This window comes from Hibiscus syriacus, unplaced genomic scaffold (assembly GCF_006381635.1).
Source record: "Hibiscus syriacus cultivar Baekdansim isolate YM2019G1 unplaced genomic scaffold, ASM638163v2 tig00116939_pilon, whole genome shotgun sequence".
Lineage (NCBI taxonomy): Eukaryota > Viridiplantae > Streptophyta > Magnoliopsida > Malvales > Malvaceae > Hibiscus > Hibiscus syriacus.
Window position 1 is genome coordinate 2626682 of NW_024063477.1, and position 22413 is coordinate 2649094.

At 33.8% G+C, this 22413-nt stretch overlaps 1 protein-coding gene and 2 long non-coding RNA genes across 3 annotated transcripts; all 3 read right to left on the reverse strand.

Moving 5' to 3' along the window:
- Window positions 1-1599: 1599 nt before the first annotated feature.
- Window positions 1600-2607, reverse strand: LOC120188170 (adenylate isopentenyltransferase-like). Its single transcript, XM_039191683.1, has one exon. It carries the CDS (start codon window positions 2578-2580, stop codon window positions 1600-1602), a length of 981 nt encoding a protein of 326 aa, XP_039047614.1. The 5' UTR covers window positions 2581-2607.
- A 12962-nt stretch (window positions 2608-15569) lies between these two features.
- Window positions 15570-16252, reverse strand: LOC120188176. Its single transcript, XR_005522395.1, has 2 exons — window positions 16095-16252; window positions 15570-16002 (listed from the first exon to the last, which is right to left on the reverse strand). It is a non-coding gene; the product is annotated as an uncharacterized LOC120188176 (long non-coding RNA).
- Window positions 16253-16261: 9 nt separating this feature from the next.
- LOC120188175 lies at window positions 16262-17059 on the reverse strand. The gene is made up of 3 exons (XR_005522394.1): window positions 16879-17059; window positions 16692-16783; window positions 16262-16492 (listed from the first exon to the last, which is right to left on the reverse strand). It is a non-coding gene; the product is annotated as an uncharacterized LOC120188175 (long non-coding RNA).
- Between the last annotated feature and the right edge of the window lie 5354 nt (window positions 17060-22413).

The window sequence follows — 22413 nt, forward strand, 5'->3', positions numbered from 1 at the left end:
ATTTCCAACGAACCTTCGAAACGTCTTCCACGGATATCGGCAGTGATTCACAACAAACAGTCGATGAAATTTTGGTTGCGGTGACAAGACACTCATTATGATGATGGCGGTGACGATCACTGATCAACGGCGACAGAGATCGACGACAAGGAACTTGAACGATCTCTCATAGATTTCTGACGAATGACAAACGAAAAAAGGTAACCGACGATCGGGGTTCAACTGCGGGATGACGACGATGCAAACAATGGCGACGGTGCATACCACGAACGATTGGAGACGGTTGAATGACAATAAGCAGCGGTGAATGTTGAATGTGAAAGGTTTTTTTTAAAAAAAATATTTTTAAAAGATTAAAGTGCCACGTGACATTTTGTTGGTGGCCACAGGGTTCCACGTTACTTTCCGTGAGAAAACGGGTGAACCCGATAACGGTAAAAAACGTTATGTATGAAATCGAAAATTTTTAAACGTTATGTATAAAACTTAGAATTGATATACTCATGTATGAATGGATAATTAACCTTATTGTACCTTCTTCATATGTCGAATTAAGTTATACTTTCGAAGTCTCCAGAATTTCATATCCTCTAATTAGTTATTACAATATGACCTAATCACCTGTAGATTCACATGATCTAATGACAATCTAATATATTCACCCTACCAATCACGGATATCTATTATTGTCCAACATCTAACACTAACACTAAATGATAATATATAAACTCTTATGACAAAAAGGGATTTTTTTTCATGTCTTCATTTTTACACTTTCCTTTTATATTATCTTTGATTTTTTATCATCGTTTAATCGATGATTAAAACTTTTTATTTAAATTAGAAGAGACAAATTATAAGCAATCAATATAACTATCTGTTTTAGTCAATAAATCTATTTTGGATGTCAAATTGCTTTCTTAATTTGTGATCCCATTTCCGGGTGAGACCAAATGGAGCACGAAGACGAAGGTTGGTATACGGTGGCTTTAGGAAATTAGGTTTGGTAAACCGAAGTTAATGTAAATACCAATAAATGTGGCATGTGATGGAACATATGTTCCACAATTTATCATACCATAAGTTATTTAGGCAATTCGATTTGGATGACGGCTGACCACGGAAGCATCCAACTCTGATCAATAATCAATGTTTTGTTGTTAAGGTTTCAGTTGATTAATTATTTATTAACAAAATTTTATTGGAAGTTAATTTGAAATCATTCGAAGTGGAAACCTAGGTTTTATCTAATATTTTATTCTTAGTGATTTGATATGATAAATATTTGATCCATATTTTATATCAAATTTATTTTAATTCTATTCGTTATGCATCTTTTTGAAGACATTTCGTAATTTTATCTTACGGATGAAAACAAGAACAACAACAAAATATTTACCAGGAAGCTTTTATTTCTCATAATTTGTATAGATAGCTAGATCTCAAAGACTCTTCTCCTTCAAAATTGGTCGTCCATCGGTGAACATTAATTACATATGTGTATATTAAAAATATATTGTTGAACTTAAATCATTAAAATAAAAAATCATTCTAAATAACTGTATTATGAACGAAGAATAAATTAGCTGGAGCAACAAGCTACTCCAAGAACCGCTTCGTGGCCTTCTTGCTTGGCTCCACTACTTCCTTTTCCCAAATACCCCTCCACTCATTCTTTTTCACTATCGCTTCAAACGTCGCCGTTCCGTCTAATCTCTTTAGCTCCCACCCCGCTTTTCTAAGCCGTTCGATCTTCTCCATCTGTCGCTTCGCCAACCGACACGTGTTGTCTTTGATCTCCCTCACCGCTTCCTCGTATGCGTCCCTCCGCGCCTGATTACATCCTTTGCTCTCCCACGGCGGGTACTTTTTAAAATATTTGTCCAATTCGGGTACTCCGATTGCCTTCCTTAACCCGACTCGGATACCCTCTTTTGTGGGGTCGTAGAACCGAGCCAGCTCCTCCAGCATGCCCGAGTCCAACATGTCGTCGACTCGTTCACACAGATAGTCGGAGAGTACCGACCAGGCCACGTCAACCCAAAGGAAAAAACAGTCGTATCTCAACAGCTGGCTCACTGAGTCTGGCGCGGCGAATATGTCCTCCACTCGAGGGTCAAAGGTTTCCACGAGGACGGCATGGATGAAAGAGTTGGAGCCACCGACGAGGAGAGGCAAGTTTCCACTCGAAGCGATGTTGGCAATGGTTGAACCCGCCTCCGAACGGAACTGCGACGGCGATACGTCGGATTCAACGGAGTCAACGTAGCCGAGAAGGAAGTGGGGGACCCCTTTCCTTTCTTGGAGAGGGATTTTGTTCGTGGTTATGTCGAGGCCGTTGTAAAGTTGCATTTTGTCGGAGTTTATGATTTGAGAGTGAAGGAAGTGATTGGATAAGTCGATGGAGAGACGGCTCTTCCCGGTGCCGGTGGCACCCATGATGACGATTAGTTTGGTCTTGTTCAGATTGGAGTGATGGTGGGGAGCAGGTGAGGACTCCATGCAAGCCCACCGTGGACGGCGGTTCAGTGGAAAGAGCGGAGAATGAAGAGAGTGGAAAGAAGAGAAAATGAGTTTCATGAGAACGAACAATAACACAAAAACAGAGAAAAAGAAACTAAAAGTAATGGCTTTTTGGCCTATGTATAAACGATCAGTCTTGACTGTCAGTGTTTAGGCATTCTGGGTTTCATTGTCTTCACCGCCTCTCCCTTTCCTCCATTACAGGATCATCATCAGTTGATAATCGTCAACTTTTCACAATCGAACAGGAAACAGAAAACAAAAGAGAACAAAGAAGAGGAAGAAGAAGAAAACAATGAGGATTCAAGAATAATGATAATACATATCAGGTGGAATGGAAAATCTGCAAGTGTTTTTTAAAAAAATGGGAAATTTGAGCTGTTCAAGTGTTTATAAGTTTGAGCTGGTTGTGGTTGAGATACACAACTATTTATGTTACTTCCTAGTGCTGAAACGCAGCTCAAATTTATGACTTTGTGTTAGAAACTGTCAAAATAAACCTTTTTGTTTGTCCATAATTTGATTAAATTGAAATAAAAATTTAAATGGATTAAAATTAAAAAAATTCCTCCGCGAGCTGTAAAAATATATTGCGGTGCAGCCTTGCAGAAAAAAAGGGTATATTGTTTTTTAGTCCCTCTACAAATATTAAAGTTTTAGATTAATTTAATGGTAAAAGGTTTATTCGACCCTCTAAAATTTTTCTAATTCAATTTTGATCCTTCAAAACTTGAAGGAAGTATCTCAGTGTTGAACTGTTGAAATTTGGAAACTTTTGATCCTTTTGGTAAGCATATATGAAACATTTGATGGTACGATAGGAGGTTTTTTGTATATTTAATTAAACAACGAGAGTTTATTCTTATTGTATTGATGATAATATTTTGATTAAGACATAATATCCTCCGATGTTTGCATAAATAAACATTTTACTTCTTATTCTTTTATTAGAATATTTTACTTTCTAACCTTTCAATTTTTATTAAAACAGACTCTGTTAGATGAAACTATTAGTTAACTAACGATCAACCCATATTACTAACGTAATATTTTTTCGAGCGAAACTGTTAGTTACCAAATATGTAATTTACCCTGTATCCACGGGTGTGAGTGAAATAAGGTATATTTTTTGTAAAATATATATTTATATAATTTATTTAATCAGTGATCATACGTGAAGTGATAAAAAATTATATAATTTTTATCAACCTCGTATTCGATAATTCAATACTTAATTTATAAAATTTATTTAATAAATGTTTTTTTTTGGTTTTCTGCAATGGATCTTACTCAGTAGTGCGAGCAACATTGATACATCATTATTGCTATATAAAATTAAGTAGAGAGAATACAGTTTAATAACATGAAAATAAATTAAGATTTTTTATTAGCAAGAGGTGATATAATAAATGTTCGATATATTTTCGAATAATTGAGGATAAACGCTTATATACCTTGTAAATGTCGTGCTTGAGTATCGAATTTTTAAAAAGAACAATATTCATTTCAATTATTAAGACTACTTGATAGATTTTAAATCAAGGTTAAATGAGCAGGATGAAAATACTTAATTGACGAGACTTTGATAAATGCATAGTTAATTGGACTCATTGTCACATATAAAATAATGTTAATAAATGTGATCATATTTGTCAACAATTAATATAAATATATAATGGAAAAGATGAATTCATAATATATATGAATAATTTGATACTATTTTATAATTTTTAATAGTCGATGTATTAAAAAAACATTATCATATAATGAGAGGATGTGAAAAGGGAAAGGAAAAGAAAAGAAAATGCGAGTGGTATATTTGCAAAAGAATTGAGGTAATAAAGATGGCTTTCATAATGCCAAACGTCATCGGAAAGGGATTGAAGTTGGAAAATGAATTGAGAGACTGTCGACAAGAATGAGCGTTCTCATTATGAGCTTTCCGTTCACCATTGTTTTTCAAAACCAATTTTGACGCCAAAACCACTTTTAGAGCTACAAGTAATGATAAATAGGTTCTGAAAATGTATTTGAAAAGCGTTTTTCAATTAAAACGTAAAAGTTGAATTTTTTTGTTTTTATGTTTAGGAAAGCGCTTTCGAAGTCAAATTATAATTTCAACCTTTCTTTATTATATCATATGATGGCGTTTATTTTAGAATTCATAAACTTAATTTTTTTTATCAAGACATGATTATAAGAAATTATTTATAGATTAAAATTTTATATTTTTTATGTCAATTTTTTATATAAAATTATTTTAAATTTTATATACTTTTATAGAATATGTATACTTATTAAAAATTATTTATTTATTATTAATAATATTTTATATATTATCAAAATTTAAGTTGATAAATTGTATATATATTATAATATTAAAAATATTAAAAATTGTTTAAATATATATTTTGAACTTATAACATAATATCTAAAATGATCATCTATATTTTTTAAAAATGTTTTTTTAAAATAATACTAAACACTACTAAATAATCTAAAATTAATTTTCAAAAACCTTTTTAAAATTACTTTTCAACCACACTTCACAAAAGTAATGCTACACTAGCCCGAATATATGTATTCCGCCCATAAAAGCATACATAAAACTTTAAAGAATTCTCCCATATTTCCGACCATTAATTTAAGGATAAACTATATATTTAATACCTTAACTATCACTTTTGTTTCGTTTTGATCATTCAAATATTTTTTGTTTTAAAATTATGCATAGCATTACTTTTTAGTTTTATTTTGATCATCATAAGAAAATACCACGTCATCATTGTAAAAAATAATATTGTGTTAAGTAATGTTGATGCTAACATGTCATCAAAAGAGAATGCCACACCATGATTGGAAAAAAAAAATCCTATTAGCAGTTTTTTTAATGAGAGATGACCAAAATAAAATCAAAACGTAACATTATGTATAATTTTGAAAAAAATAATAATAATTGAATGAGCAAAATAAAACAATAGTGACAATTAAATTATTAAACGTATAATTTACTCTTAATTTAATTACTCTAATATATATTAATGTTTTTGTCGATCATTTTAGCCATTTTTTCTTCCTCGACTTGGATATAATGTATGAATTTCTACTATAATAATAACATAAATTCTAAAATACAACTTGTTAATATAAGACTAAAAAAGGTAAAAAAAACGATTGTAACCAAAAATTTTATTAAGAGAGTAATTTTATAGGTTGAACATAGTAACATTTTATATTGCAACCGAAAATATCAAATTCTTTCATAATATTTTTGGTTGTAATATCTAAACTCCCGGTAATGTAACTTTTCGATTACAATCGAAAATTTACAAATTTATATAAATTTTTAGGTTGAATAGAATAATATTTTATGTTAAAAACCGTCGTAAATTAACCTTAAATTAGACGGTTGCACAATAAAATTACCCTAACAATAGAATTAATTAAATATTTAATCATCTAAAAAATATTTGAAAAATATTAAATATAAAAAAATTAATTTAAAAAATTCTTAAAAGTAATGTTTTTATTTAAACGTCTTCCAGTACAAAAATAATACCAAAAATAATATATATTTTAAATTATTTTATGGATTACCATTCTTTTGTGTTATGTAGGCTTTGTTTCCCTTTATTTTTTTAGTTCAATTTGTATTCATATTACCGTCATATTATTAAAAAGTGTTTATTGTAAAAAAAAACTCTTTTAAATACGCTATCTGTAAAAAAAAATCTATGTTCTACGTGACATAAAAAATATCAACTTAAAAAATAATTTAAAATAAATAGTATTTCTAATATTATTTTTTTATTGTGTGACTCCAAATTTTACGCCACGTAAATTTAATTAAAAATAGAACAAAAAAAATATTCTAATTGGTTCATTCATTTTTCAATCAATGGTGGACAGTGGATTAACTGTGACAAAGTTTTACAACTACAAGGATCAAACCGACTGAATTTTTATCTATGGGAAAAGGGTGAGAAGAATGGAAAACTTGAAGGGTATAATGTGGATTTAACCCAGAAAAGTGTCTCATCGTTGAATGCAAGAGTTTGTTGGGCGGTAGGGTTCAAAAGCTTATTGTCAAAATGTAGGAAAAGTGAAGGTAGGAGTTTGTCAAATCTGGAGCGCACACAGCACGAAACATATACATTTCTGTTCACAAACCAGTCGAGCCAATTTAGACTCTCTTCAATATAGGAATAAGCTTGCAATGGCAATAGTCCCGTTATTGGGCCTCTGACGATCCCACATAATTTATTAGAAACAAATTTGGTAGCTATCGTCATCATAGGTATGATACAAATTGCCTTGTAACATGGATATTCATAACTTGAGGAAAGACTAGAGGCGAGATCCCTTATCTCTTTTAGACCTCATCTACACCATTTGTCTTCTCTTTTAAGCTATATTCCTCTCTCACCATAAAAACATCAGACAACGATTGTTCTCTCACTGATTGTGGGTCTTCACCTAAATGAAAAGAGGTGAACCATCAACGACCAACGAAATTAATTTCCCCCCAACAATAATTGGTGCGGTGAACGTGAATTACTCATGATCTTATAGTATCGGTCGAGAATGAACTCCTAAAATCAAAATGACCAGACCAACCACAATAATGAACCTAACGATCAAACCAACAAAGCGGGCCAAGCCAACCAAAACGATCAAATCAATCTTCTGTATTCTTCTTCTCAAGATCCTCTTAACTCGTCTAGCCTCCATGATCATATTACAGATATCTTCAAAGTTATTATGACGAGCACAATCATGTTGACCAAATACACAAGTCAATAATATCCTCAATATAATCAATTCTATGTTTGTGGTGAAGATTAAGTTTGTCTCAGCCACCACATCAATCTCACTACTTTGTTATAAGTTACGACATCTTTTATGCATTATATTATAATTAATGGTAAAAAAAAAACAGATCTTACAATTAATAAAATGGCTAAATTTTCCTTTTATCATTGGCCTATATCCTAAATTACATGAAAGAAACTTACAATTTCTCATATTTCAATCTCGAGAGTAGGGAAATTAGTTGTAAAAACTAGTAATCTTCATATGCATAGTTGTTGGTGTAAATACGTAAATTTGATAATAATATTGTTGTAAAGTTATTTAGGTTAGGATTAAAATAATTTTTTTTTAAAATAAGTTAACCAAATCAATTTTATTAAGTTTTATTATTGTTTAATTAAATCAAGTTGAATAGAGATATTTTTTCAAACGATCTTTGAGGCCTCAAATATGAGATTTACCATGTGAGCTAAGACAGATTCACTCCCCTATAAAAACCTAGGTTTAAGTTATTTGATGATTTTTTTTTAATTAATCATTACTATCTAATCTATTAATTGACTAATTTAGATTCGATACTACAGAGGTAAGGGCGACTCTCTTGATCTAGTTTGTTCTATTCGTAAACACTAGGGTTCGAACCCCTAATATTACTTAAGAAATCTAGTAACTGGTTATTAGTCGCCGAGAAAAAAAAAACTAGTTATTAGTCATTTGATGACATTTTTAACTTTTTTCTACCATTAATTATAATAGGACATATAAAAGATGTTGTAACTCATAACTAATTAAGTAGAGAGATTGATGTGGTGGTTAAGGCACGCCAATCTCTTACAATTTGTTCTTTATCCAATCAGGTGATTGACAAATGTTACCATTTAATTAGCGATTAAATTTATTTGTTTTATATCCAATCAGATGATTGACAGATGCTACCATCTAATTAACGATTAAATAAATTTAATTAAATTAAAACTATAACTAAACTGATAAAATGTGTTAATATTAGGATTAATAATTATACTAATTTTTTTAACAACCACATCAATTCTTCTATTAAATGTTAACGATACATGGTTTGATTGATAAAATTAGAAAATTTAAGGATAAAAAATAGAATACGTCAATAATCATAGTTACCTTATTTTAATTATTGAATTATACGTACATTTTAAGGTAAAGTACATAAATGATTCATGATTATAGGATACTACTTTGTTAAGTTTCCGACTATTAAAAATTAAAAAACGATCATTTGCTCTGTTGAGCCACTTGACTATTAAGAGTTATAAAATGGTCACCTGACTATTAAAAGTTACAAAATGATCCTTCGACTATAAGGAGTTACTTTGTTGAGTCCCTTAACTATTAAAAGTTACAAAATGGTCACCTGACTATTCATTATATTCCAAACTCGACCGTTAAAAAATTAACGATAGTTTGGGCTGGACATTAACTTGCTGACTGAGATTTAATAAAATCTGATATTATAATCTCAAACGACTATTATATCTCAGTTAACATATTAACGTACAACTCAAACGATCGTTAATTTTTTTAATGGAAAAGGACAAGTTTGGAATATTATGAATAGTTGAGTGATCATTTTGTAACTTTTAGTAGTCGATGGACTCAACAAAACAACTTTCTATAGGCGAGGAACCATTTTATAACTTTTAATAGTCAGATAACTCAATAAAGCAATATCCCATAGTCAAAGGGCCATTTGTATACTTTACCATAATTTTTTATCACTCTACCATTAATTATTTAACATGTTATGACAAAACATCTCTCTTTTAAAAATCATGAAAAGTTCCCAAGACTTTCTTTTAAATTAGTGGGAATACCCTTAAACCTTCATTCTCATGTATTTAACCTAATTTTTTAGATTCTTTTTTGATTTCGTGACTCTCAAACATCTTCTTTTCAATCCCCGCTATGGAGAGGTAAAGAAGGAGCAGACAAAGCATAATATTCTGATTCTTCAGTGATCAGACGATAAGAATTATAAATTAGAATTATTTTCCTTTAAATTTTGGATTGAATTATATGACATTATTTTCTAATATTTTTTACATAAGAAAGACAAAAAATGACATAATCATAAACAAAAAAATAAAAATAATTGATATCAGTTTAACTTTTTTGTTATTTTTTCCTTCTAGTTGTTTCAGTTTGATAAAATTAGAAGTTCAAGGCTAAAAGATATTAGAGACTGACACAAAATTTTAGACAAAATTTTATGTTAGGGATGAACTTCTAAAATTTTAAAAGGAGACGAACTTATAGGGGTAAAAACATATTTTCAATAAAAAATACATAGAAAAATCTAAAATATATGGTAATTTTAAATTTTCCAGGGGACAAAGTCCATCCATGGAATAGATAGTGGAACTTTAGAGGAAAAGCTTTTTTTTAAAAAAAAATTGAGGGCAAATAACGTCATTAAACCCTTTTTTGTTATAAAATTATTATTTAGTCAGCAAGTTTTAGATTCAATGATAAAACACATTTCACTTTTAAGAATATAGTTCAATTTTGAATTTTTGAGATAATATTATTGGATGAGATAGCTGAAAATCTCAAACTTAAATCATAAAATACTAATATCATTTTCGAGTGGGGGGAGAAAGAACTCGTGAGATTTATTTTTAAGTCAAAATAACTAGATTGTATTAGAATTTGACTAAATCAAGGAAATACCTAATTAGTCAATGAACATCGCATCTTCATGATCTTCATTAATTCTACACTTTTCTTGGTCATAGTGTTTAGCAACTTTTTCCTCTACCGACCACTTAACGCATCATCATCATCATCATCTCTTTTGATGGAAACGTGAACCGAAACCCCCGTATATCTAGCCGGCCAAACCACCATTTCTCAATTCAACTACAACTATTTCCATTGACTATATCACTTTGGGAAGTTTTGAAGAAAGTGTTGCATGGTTTACCCTTTTTTCAAGATCTTTCATAATAGCACAAGTTGGACTATCTTTGGGCCACCGTACGTCGGCGAACCCTAAAAGACAGCGGATTCAAAATCAGGGTTGTTGCCTGAGATGGTGAGCACCACATGCGTGTATTATTAACTGTGGGAACAATCTTCAAAGTTGGTAGCTAAAAGTCCCTTTTGAAATAACATCAGTGCTTTGCTCAAAGGAATATAACTATATGGTAGTCGTATTACGTTTCCTTTTTCTTTTTTGGTTCAATCTCAACGTTTGACCGTTGAAATAATGACTTAAGGTTCACTTTTGTTCTATAGTAGATCTAATTTATTATTTTCACCATTATCATATTTTTGTATCAATTTAGAAGTTAAAGTTATTTAATTTGCATCATTCTATACTTACCCCTAACTTAAAATCTTAAACTGATAACCATAAACCCTAAACCATAATCATCCCATATCCTCTAAACCTCAAACACTAACTTAAAACCCTCAATTTAGGGTTTTAAAAGTTATGGTAGAGAATAGAATGGTGCAATTGAACAACTTTGATGGTTAAATTGATGCGAAAATACGATAAAGACAAAAATGATAAATTATGTCTACTAAAGAGACAAACGTTACCCTTTTACCTTAAAGAATCATGTCAGTGCTACAATTACATTTTCTTAAAAGTGTTTTTTGTAATTGATGGATTGATAAATGGATGGATTCATTTGAATATGATTTATTCGATTTGATAATTATAGTTTAATAATTAAAATTTGTCTAACTTAAATTTGAATCGACTTAAATTTTAAAATCAACTAATATCCCAAATGACATGGACTCAAAATAACAAACGGAGAGAAATGATAATATATTTATTTTGATGCAATAAAGTTATACATACAAATTGATGATCAATTAAACAAAAGAAACCCTCGTAAAATATTAAATTTATGCTTTTCGGTATGATTAGTTGTCTTTCATATTTTTTTTAAAAAATACTATGAGTATCAACCGCACAGAAACACTACTGAGTAAACTCAAGGCTTAACCTACCATGCAAACAACTTCACTTATTGATAGCGATTAACGTACGATTTTATATTAGGGGATGGATTTATAAAACTTTAGAGATGAGCTAATTTATAAAATTTTTAAGAGTGAAAATATATTATCAATAGAAAATACAAAGAAAAAAGATATAAAATATAAGAAAATTTAAAATTTTTAGGCTAAGAATGTCTCTGTCTACCTCTTGGGTTCATCCCTAATTATTGGGGATTGTGTTTACAAAAATCATGTTGATAACTGAACCAAATTAGAGTGCATATTTAATTTGCCTCCAATGTTGGGATAAAGAGAGAAACTTTGCTTCACCGGTGTTAATGTTTTTTTAATCTAGAAATGCTTTTTTTAACGAGGTCTATTTTTTATTTAAAAAATAACTATAATTAATCTATTACGGATTATTAAATTAAAAAAAACAAGTGAACACCATAGGTACAAATTTGCATGTTTTTGCTAGTTTTCTCGATAATAAAGTTAGAGGGAAGGGACAAATTGAGGGTCCTAACTTTGAGCACCAACTCTGGTGACATCGGTGGTAAATGAAATGTTGTTATTTTTTAAAATCTTAAGTTCAAACATTAAGAATGTCAAGGATATTATCTTGTACTTACCCCAGATTTGTTAAAAAAAACTCTAATTTTGAAATTAATCGTTTTTTTTGTCTTTAAAAGAAGATTAATTGCATTATATGTCACCAAACTATAATCCTCATTTTAAATTAGTCCTTATGCGTTTGAATATTCCAACTTCATCCCAAACTATAATCTTTCTTCTAAATTAGTCTTTAAACTTTTGAACATTATGATTCCATCCCCATACTATGACCCTCATTCTAAATTAGAGCCCAAACTTTTGGATCTTTCAATTTCAACCCCAAAGTCTCTCAAATATGTAATTAGTTTCAAGCATAGTTTAACCTAATTTCCCCCCCCCCAAACATATAATGATTTTATTAACAGAGGATGTGATTAGTAAATACATATAGTTTGGGATGAAATTAAAATGTTTAAAAAGTATGAGGACCAATTTAGAATGAAGGTTATAGTTTGAAGATGAAAACAATGATATTATAATTTTTATAACAAAAGTAGAAACAACATTATTATGTTGTCTTTTACCCAAACAATGCATTAGAACACTTTTGCTAGTTGTGTGGGCACATGTTTTGCAATTATGTGTGATTGACTATAACAAGATTAAGAATTGAAGAAATCCGATGGATGTTACAGAAAATTCAGGTGAATGTTAAAGGATGAATTGGTTAATAATTTGTTGAAGTTGTTACAAAGTTTTTTTTTTATACATATAGGGTAAATATAATACAATATTTGTTTAAAGATTCTCAACCAATTGACAATGAACGTTCATACTCCTGACGTTCGAACTCGTGACGAAAAATAACGAGTCCCTTAACTACTAAAGTCAAGTTGATTAGTGTGAAGCTGTTACAAGTTAATTTGAGATGTTAAACCATTATGTCAGCTTGTTGAGGCAAACCTTAATTCTGTTAAGGCCAATACTCAACTGAGCCATATATATTGTAATGTTGGGCCTTGAGCCCTTTATCGAAATGTATTGCAAAGTTCGCTTAATTACAAAAAAAAGTTGTCCAAATTTGTTAAAAATATAATCTATACAACTTTTACAACTTTTCACGTAATTACAACTAATGTTAACACTTTTACGTTATTTGTTGAAGGGCATACCATTTTTCTTAGGTGAAGTACACAAATGGTCTCTGACTATACGTCAATATTTTATTGAGTCTTTCGACTATTAAATGTTACAAATTAGTCACATGACTATTTATATGTTCCAAATTCATCATTTTCCATTAAAAAATTGATGGTCGTCTGAGCTGAACGTTAACCTACTAACTGAGATATGATAAAATATGATCCCAAAACCGTTTGAATTGTATAGTCGTTTGAGATTCTAGGATAAGATTTTATCATATTTTAGTCAATATGTTAACATTCAGCTCAGACAGACGTCAATTTTTAATGAAAAATGACGAGTTTGAAACATATGAATAGTCGAATGAACATTTTATAGAGAGACACAACAAATCAACACTTTATAGTAGAAGAATTCAACAAAATAATACCATATAGGATCATTTGTTTACTATATACTTTTTCTTATAACCATAAGAAATATTGGCGAGATCACTAAAATTGTTAGATAATTTATAACATTCGTTTTAACAAAATTCACCATTTTCTGTAGCTATAATAAATGCTAAAATAATAGTTATATTTTCATACAATGGCGTTATGGTATACGAAGTTAACCTAAATGAAATTTAACCATTTCATTACTTGCTTTCCCTTTTCTCGTCCCAATCCAAACATAAGGTAAATTAATCAAACTCGTATCACACAAATTCCAGACCAAACTGATAGAATTATTCGAACAAGACAACTATACAATAACAACTCTCCCTGTCGTCTGTTCCTTGTAGGTTGATTCCATGTCTTCCCCTAAGCTTAGTTCTGAAATGCAAACGAGTGGTGGACAGTTTTTGTGCAGTGTCTTCTTCTTAAACCTATTGCTTTGAGGGCACACATGTTAGGGCTACCTAGGGTTACTCTAAACTGCTCGTCTTTGAACCTCATAATAGTGTGTTTTTAATCCGACCAATCGCCCAATCTTTGCAATCTCAAACACCTGGAACTCTTGATTTCTTAAATAATATTTATGTTTTGTCTTTTTTATTTCAAGCCACTGCCTGCATTAAATTATGTCTGCAGGTAACTCATTAGCCTGCTCAGCCTCTCTCTGATTCAGTTGCTAGGGTTTTTACTTTTAAAACAGTATAACATGTAATGAAAAGAAACGAATCCCTTGGAAAGCAGAGGGGAAAAGAGGAGTCATCCAAATACTGTACTGCTTTTTAACTTAAGTTCTAGAAGGACTATTGTACGATTTCCATATCTAAAAATGTTGCAGATTTTACTGCGCTGAGAAATGGTGTTTTAAATTTTCCAGATCTCTTACTAGAAATGGAGATTTTCCCCAGATCTCTTTGGATTCATTTAGGATAAATTCAAGCAAGGGGGTAAATGAACTAAGTTTAAACGATTAAAATTATGTTCGTTTGTTTAATTTTTAAAATGTTAATATTCGGTTCGTATTTATTTAAATTGTTAATATCATGCTTGTATTTTTTTATTTATTTTTGAAAATATTAGTATATTTAACATTCATGAATATATGCATGAACCAAGCGTACTCATTGGTAAAGAGATTATTGGTATTCCTTGAGGTTCTGGGTTTGAGCACTCTGAATATCAGGAGTGTGAGCGATCAATGTCAAATTGTTGTGAGTAATCTTTGAACATATACTACTTTAGTCCTTGAGTTTTTTAGACATCACACTTAATAAATGTAAAAAAGGAAGAGGTTAACCAAATACACCTCTAAACATTATATGAACTGCTCAGAAACAATTAATTCATCTAACGCTATATTCATTTAAAGATTTAATTTTCAACAAGTGAAGCTTATTGGTTTTTTAACCTAGTAGCCTAATAATATAAAGAAAAGAGTTAGGGCTACGCCGAGGGGAAAAAAGACCCAAAAGGAGAATTATTCATGAATATATCAGAAGTGCATTAACATTTAATGAACTAATATCATAAGGTATATGAATAAAGAAAGAAATTCAGTGCTGAATATCAGACTTTTTCTTGACAGATTTGATTGTTTGTGGTCAGGAAACTCTAACCAAATAAAAGGGTTAATTAAATGAAGTGTTTTTTTTTATCCACTTCTGTGTAGGTCATTGCCCATATTGTTCCCAAATATCAAGAAGATCCCACTCCACCAGCTCGGATCATCATGAGTGCAACAAAGAAGCAGATAAAGTCGAAAGCATTACATAATATAACATAACAAGAAGAAAACAGGGAAAAGAAAACAAAAATTCATTGCCATGCAATAAAAGAAACTTTCTGTTCATATCTAACTTGTCCCCATTTCTCACAGTTTGGCTTGGGGTACACAACCCCCTCCAATGGCCACTGCCCTCCAAGCCAAACTAGCTGAGTGTCCAAAGCTCCAAAAAGCTGCCCCAATCCCTGTACATGAACCAAAAACTTTTCCTTCTCTCCTTCCTTGATTGCATGACCCCATTTGTCAGTTTGTTAAGTCTCTCTCTCTGGGTGGCGTGTCAAACCAGTTAATATACTTCATAAACATAATCAAAAGTTCTTTTTTTTTTGTTTTGAAAAAGTAGGAAAAAAAAGATAGAACAATCTTTAGAGTCCGTCCTGAAATCGATTCATCGCTGGAGGATTCTCCAGGCGCTGCTGTGTACTTCCTCCTGCATAGCTCCTATCCCAATTCAGCCCCTCCTCCTGGTTGCTCATTGATAAGTCTCCTGCGCCGCAACTTGGACTAGGCCCGAATACAGGCTCGCCGATGCAAGTGTAGTTAGAGTCCTGTGGACCAAGGTAGTGTAAGTTTTGCTGAGGATATTGGGATGAACCTTTGCTTCCGAGGACATGTCCTACATAGTAGTCGTTAATGGAGTGTGTTGTTGGGTATGGGTGTAAATATAGTTGTGGTGGTGGTGGAATGAGCGTTGATGAAGAACCGGGGAACATTCTTGGTGGATAAACTGATCTAAATGGTAATGTTCGATTGCAGCTGCAATGATTGGGAACATTTTTTTTTGGCTCAGTCGTCTCATTTCTCAAAGAAGTGAGTAAAAACAGTGATTGAATGTTGAAGGATCATACCCTAGATGCCCTTGGGTGGTCAAGTTATCGTTATTGAAGACCAGCTGGCGTGCTCGGTTTAGTGTCTCTGTCTCCCTTTCTGACCCAAAAACAAACGCAAATCAAATCAAAAGCAGTCATCAAACACAGAAAACCAGCCAAGAAATTCAGTAAACCAAAAACCACGGTTCATGGGGAGAAACCCCATCATCATAACAACCTCTGACGCTTCCCTAAGTGTGTAAAAACAAACATAAAAGTGGAAATAAAGAAGTGAAATGACTTGCCTTGGCGATGGCGGTTCATGTGTCCCCCAAGAGCTTGAGATTTGCAAAACTTTAGGGAACAAAACCTACATTCATAGACCTTCCCGCACTCATCTTTCCCATCCTTACCGCCGCTTTTCTTTTTTCGAGATCCTGTTTTAAAAAACCCACCAATTAAAGCAACTTCGATGAGACCATTCTTGACCCTAACCCCCCAAACCCTAATCTAAGTATCTAACTTACCCAAATCATTAACCAAAAAAAGCTATACTCAAATCATCAAAAGAAACTCATGGCATGTTTAAGCTTATCAAACACAGCTAGTCTATCCTACAAAGAGAAATATGAATACCCGAGGAGGAGCTTTCCTCAAAGACCAGTTTACCATCCCTTGTGTAATCGTCGGGCAAGTTGTTGAGATCTAATGGGTTTTTCTCTGGTCTCCTGCAACATGATATATATATATATATATATATATATATAGATAGATAGATAAAGAGAAGAAGATAAAGAAAGAAGTGGTTTGTGGGGAGTCATACATGGTACCGACAGAGGAAGACAGGAAAATATGAGGTGAACAATCTTTGAGATTGAAGATAACTAAAGCTTCCGAAGATTACAAGACTTCAGTTTGAGACTGCTGCACAATATAGATGGGGGCTAGTTTGAGTGAAGGTGTGTAGAAAAAAAAGAGGAGAGTTTTTGGAAGTTCTCTATCAGTTCCTCATAAATTGAAAGAACAATAAGAGGGACAGTGGGTCTCGTGACTTTAAAAAAAAGGTGAGGACTTTGAAGGATTGGGGTTATTGTAAGTGAGGAGAGAGCCTACAGAGAGAGGGCCTCTTGCCCTACAAACTAGTTTCATGAAACAACGATGGCGCCTAAAATAGTTAGAGAGATTACTAATAGGATTTACCATAAAAAGGATTGCTACCGAAACACAACATGTTGAAAATTAATAAAACACATGGGCTGCTAAGGGGGCTGCTAAGGGGGGGGCTGCTGTAATTTTTTATTTTTTTATAATAGGGTTAATTACAATATTAGTCCTTAAGCTTCAGCTATAAATACCCTAGCTCATTTAGCTTCAAAATCATCCCAAAAATCATTTTCTTTCTCCCAATACTAGAGAGCTTTCTTGTGAGTAGTGAGTGTTTTGTAAACACCTGTAAAATTTCTCTCTTAGTAAAAGATCTGCAGCAGTCCGGAGACGTAAGCATAAATTGGCTGAACTCCGTTATCAAATTTCGGGTATTATTTTTCCGCTTTTATTTCGCATTCTCACTAATCTGGTTATAGGGAAATTACTTGTACTTGGTTTATTTCCTAACAACTGGTAATCAGAGCTTTTGGTTGTGAATTTTGTCAATTTTCTGCGAGGTTACTATTCATTACTATTCACGTGAATAGTGAATTTCGTGAATAGTGAAATTTGGTCGGCGATACGAGTTTGTCGACGGAGGTGTTCTAATACACGGCGGTTCGCAGAAATTGTCAGAAACGATCCAAACGAAGCCAGATTCGAGTGGGAGCGATGGCTGCAGACGAAGGGAAGGTGAAAATTGAAAAGTTCGATGGTGCGGACTTTGGCTTTTGGAAGATGCAGATCGAAGATTTCTGTACCAGAAAAATCTATATCAACCCCTCTCAGGAAAGCAACCAGAGGGCATGAAGGATGAAGATTGGGCTCTTCTCGACAGACAAGCCCTCGGAGTTATCCGACTGACGTTATCCCGAAATGTTGCTTTCAACATAGCAAAGGAAAGACCACGGCAGGTCTTATGGCAGCTCTCCCAGTATGTATGAGAAAGCCATCGGCCTCAAACAAAGTTCACTTGATGAGGCGATTATCAATTTGCGGATGACGGAAGGGGCATCAGTGGCTCACACCTGAATGAACTCAACACAATCACAACCCAGTTGAGTTCTGTAGAAATTGAATTCGATGATGAAGTTCGAGCTTTAATTCTCTTATCATCTCTACCAGATAGTTGGAATGCTACTGTTACAGCAGTTAGCAGCTCGTCGGGAAATAGTAAATTGAAATTCGACGATGTTCGGGATCTGGTACTGAGCGAAGAAATTCGACGGAGAGAATCGGGTGAAGCATCAACCTCCTCAGCCTTGAACACGGAGTCCAGAGGGAGAACTTCAGAAAGAAATTCAAATCGTGGCAGATCCAAATCCAGACGGGAAAAATCCAGAACGGGAAAGAAAGATTTTACCTGTTATAATTGTGGCAAGAAAGGTCACTTTAAAAGAGATTGCCGAGCACTGAAGAAAGATACCGGTGCACAGGAATCTGCCAACGTGACAGAGGAGACAGGTGATGCCATGATTCTAAGCGTCAACAGTCCGATTGAATCATGGATCTTGGATTCAGGGGCATCTTTCCACTCCACCCCATGCCAAGAAATCATGGAGAACTATATCAGTGGTGATTTTGGAAGGTTCATCTTGCTGATGATGAAACCTTGAAGATCGTCGGAAAAGGAGATATCCGACTAAAGTTGCCAAACCAGACCACCTGGAAGCTGACAGGAGTGAGACATATTCCTGGCCTCAAAAGAAATCTGATTTCTGTTGGACAGCTTGATGGAGAAGGATATAGTACAACCTTTTCAGGTTGTGAATGGAAGATTACCAAAGGAGCACTCGTCAATGCTCGTGGTAAGAAGACTGGTACTCTCTATGTAACCTCAAATTTAGAGAATATCATTGCAGTAGCAGATGCTGATGGAAAATCAAACCTATGGCACCAAAGGCTTGGCCATATGAGCGAGAAAGGAATGAAGATACTTCTGTCAAAAGGGAAGTTGCCGGATCTAAAGAATGTAGATGTCGGACTATGCGAGGATTGCATCTTTGGCAAACAAAAGAAAGTCAGTTTTGCAAAGATTGGCAAGACACCCAAGGCAGAAAGGTTAGAATTGATTCATACTGATGTATGGGGACCATCCCCAGTTCCATCTCTTGCAGGCTCACTATATTATGTCACCTTCATCGATGATTCAACAAGGAAGGTGTGGGTTTATTTTCTGAAGAAGAAATCAGAAGTCTTTGATACCTTCAGAAAATGGAAGGCCATGGTGGAAAATGAGACTGGTTTGAAAGTCAAGAGGTTGAGGTCTGACAATGGAGGAGAGTACAGAGACAGTAGATTCAGAGATTTCTGCGCAAACAATGGGATTAAGATGGAGAAAACAGTTCCCATAACACCGCAGCAGAATGGCGTAGCAGAGCGCATGAACAGAACTCTGAATGAACGTGCTAGAAGCATTAGGATACATGCCGGATTGCCCAAATTTCTATGGGCTGAAGCTATCAACACTGCAGCTTACCTGATCAACCGTGGGCCCTCTGTTCCTTTGGATGGCGGAATACCAGAGGAAGCTTGGAGCAAGAAAGAAATAAACCTTTCATACTTAAGAGTGTTTGGTTGTATTTCTTATGTACACATAGACTCTGCTGAAAGAAGTAAACTTGATGCTAAGTCCAACAAATGTGCCTTTGTTGGTTATGGCGGTGATGAGTTCGGTTACCGGTGTTGGGACTACGAAAATCGAAAGATCATCAGAAGCAGAGACGTCATTTTCAATGAAAATGTGATGTACAAAGACAGGTCAACCGCAGAATCAAGTAATACCGAGGCTGAAACAAAGGAATTGCTGAGTTCGAGGAGATTTCTAAAAATGATGTTCAGATCAGTCCTGAAGCAGTTCAAGAGGAAGAACCAGGCACACCAGAACTGAGACGCTCCTCCAGAATTCCTAAACCAACCCAACGGTATTCACCTTCTTACACTACTTGTTGCTGACTGACAATGGTGAACCAGAGTGTTATGATGAAGCAATGCAAGTGGAGGATTCAGTCAAGTGGGAGTCTTCCATGAAAGATGAGATGGACTCGCTTATGTCAAATCAGACGTGGGAATTAGCTGAATTACCACCAGGCAAGAGAGCGCTCCATAACAAGTGGATTTACAGGATCAAAGAAGAGCACGATGGGAGCAAACGTTACAAAGCAAGATTGGTTGTCAAAGGATTTCAGCAAAAAGAAGGTATTGATTACAATGAAATTTTCTCTCCAGTCGTGAAACTGTCTACAATCAGACTGGTGTTAAAAATTGTAGCTGCAGAAAATTTACATCTTGAGCAGTTAGATGTAAAGACAGCTTTCCTTCATGGTGATTTGGAGGAAGAAATCTATATGAGGCAGCCAGAAGGCTCATAGAGGCAGGCAAGAAAAACCTGGTATGCAGGTTGAAGAAGAGCTTGTATGGTTTAAAACAAGCTCCTAGACAGTGGTACAAGAAGTTCGATAGTTTCATGGGTAGCAGTGGTTTTACCAGATGCCAAGCAGATCATTGTTGCTACATCAAGAGGTTCGACAACAACTTCATTATTTTATTATTGTACGTTGATGACATGCTCGTTGCAGGCTCAGACATGCAAAAGATTATACACTTGAAGCAAAAATTGTCGAAGCAGTTTTCTCTATGAAGGATCTGGGCGCTGCAAAGCAGATTCTTGGGATGAGGATCAAGAGAGACACAAAGTCGGGGACTTTGATGTTATCACAGGCTGAGTACATCAACAAAGTACTCTCCAGGTTCAACATGCAAGATGCTAAACCAGTAAGTACACCTTTAGGTGTTCATTTCAGACTCTCCAAAGAACAGTCACCAAAGACAGAGGAAGAACGTGCACACATGGTGAAGGTGCCGTATGCCTCAGCAATTGGAAGTCTGATGTATGCCATGGTTTGTACCATACCAGATATTGCTCAAGCAGTGGGAGCTGTTAGCAGGTACATGAATTAATCCAGGCAAAATACACTGGGAAGCAGTCAAATGGATCCTCAGATATCTGCGAGGTACCACAAACAAAGCACTTTGTTTCAAAGGTGGAGATACGATACTGACAGGCTATGTAGATGCTGACTTAGCCGGAAATGTTGACATCAGAAGAAGCACTACAGGGTATGTCTATACTCTAGGAGGAACCGCAGTGAGTGGGTTTCTCAACTACAGAAGATAGTTGCTCTCTCTACAACCGAAGCAGAATATGTCGCTGTTACGGAAGCCAGCAAAGAGATGGTCTGGCTCCAAAGTTTCTTGGAAGAGTTAGGCAAGAAACAAGAAAACAATGTCTTGTATTGCGACAGTCAAAGTGCTATCCATCTAGCGAAGAATCCGTCTTTTCATTCCAGGACGAATCACATACAATTGAGATATCATTTTATCCGGTCTCTTCTGGAAGATGGGATTTTGAAACTTGAAAAGATTAGTGGAGCTCAAAATCGGCAGACATGTTAACAAAGACGGTGACCACAGAAAAACTGAAGTTGTGTTCAGCTTCAGTTGGCATGCTAGATAAAAGACCAGAAATGCTGCTGCATTGATCGAGGTGTGAAGACAGATTAAAATCAGTCTTCAAGTGGGAGATTGTTGAAAATTAATAAAACACATGGGCTGCTAAGGGGGCTGCTAAGGGGGGGGGGGGCTGCTGTAATTTTTTTTTTTTATAATAGGGTTAATTACAATATTAGTCCTTAAGCTTCAGCTATAAATACCCTAGCTCATTTAGCTTCAAAATCATCCCAAAATCTTCTAGTTCTCTCTCAAGTGTGTTGTGTAAACACCTATAAATTTTCTCTTAGTAAAAGATCTGCAGCAGTCGGAGACGTAAGCATAAATTGGCTGAACTCCGTTATCAAATTTCGGGTATTATTTTTCCGCTTTTATTCGCATTCTCACTAATCTGGTTATAGGGAAATTATTGTACTTGGTTTAATACACTCCCATACTTAAAAAGAAAAATAGTGTTTTTTTATATAAAAATTATAAAGTAATATTTGTTCAGAATTTTTTTTAGTTATTGATAATACACGCATACTTTAAAAATATATATATTCGAATCCGAGATCTCTAGAAAATAACACCCTCTCTTACTACTAAAACTATTGAGTTCATTGAGTTAAGCAAAAGAGTTTGAACAAGAAATGTTTGAGGACATGGTTTCAAGGTAGCCCTAGAATTAAGCTGCGATCTACTCATTAGTCATAATTTGGGA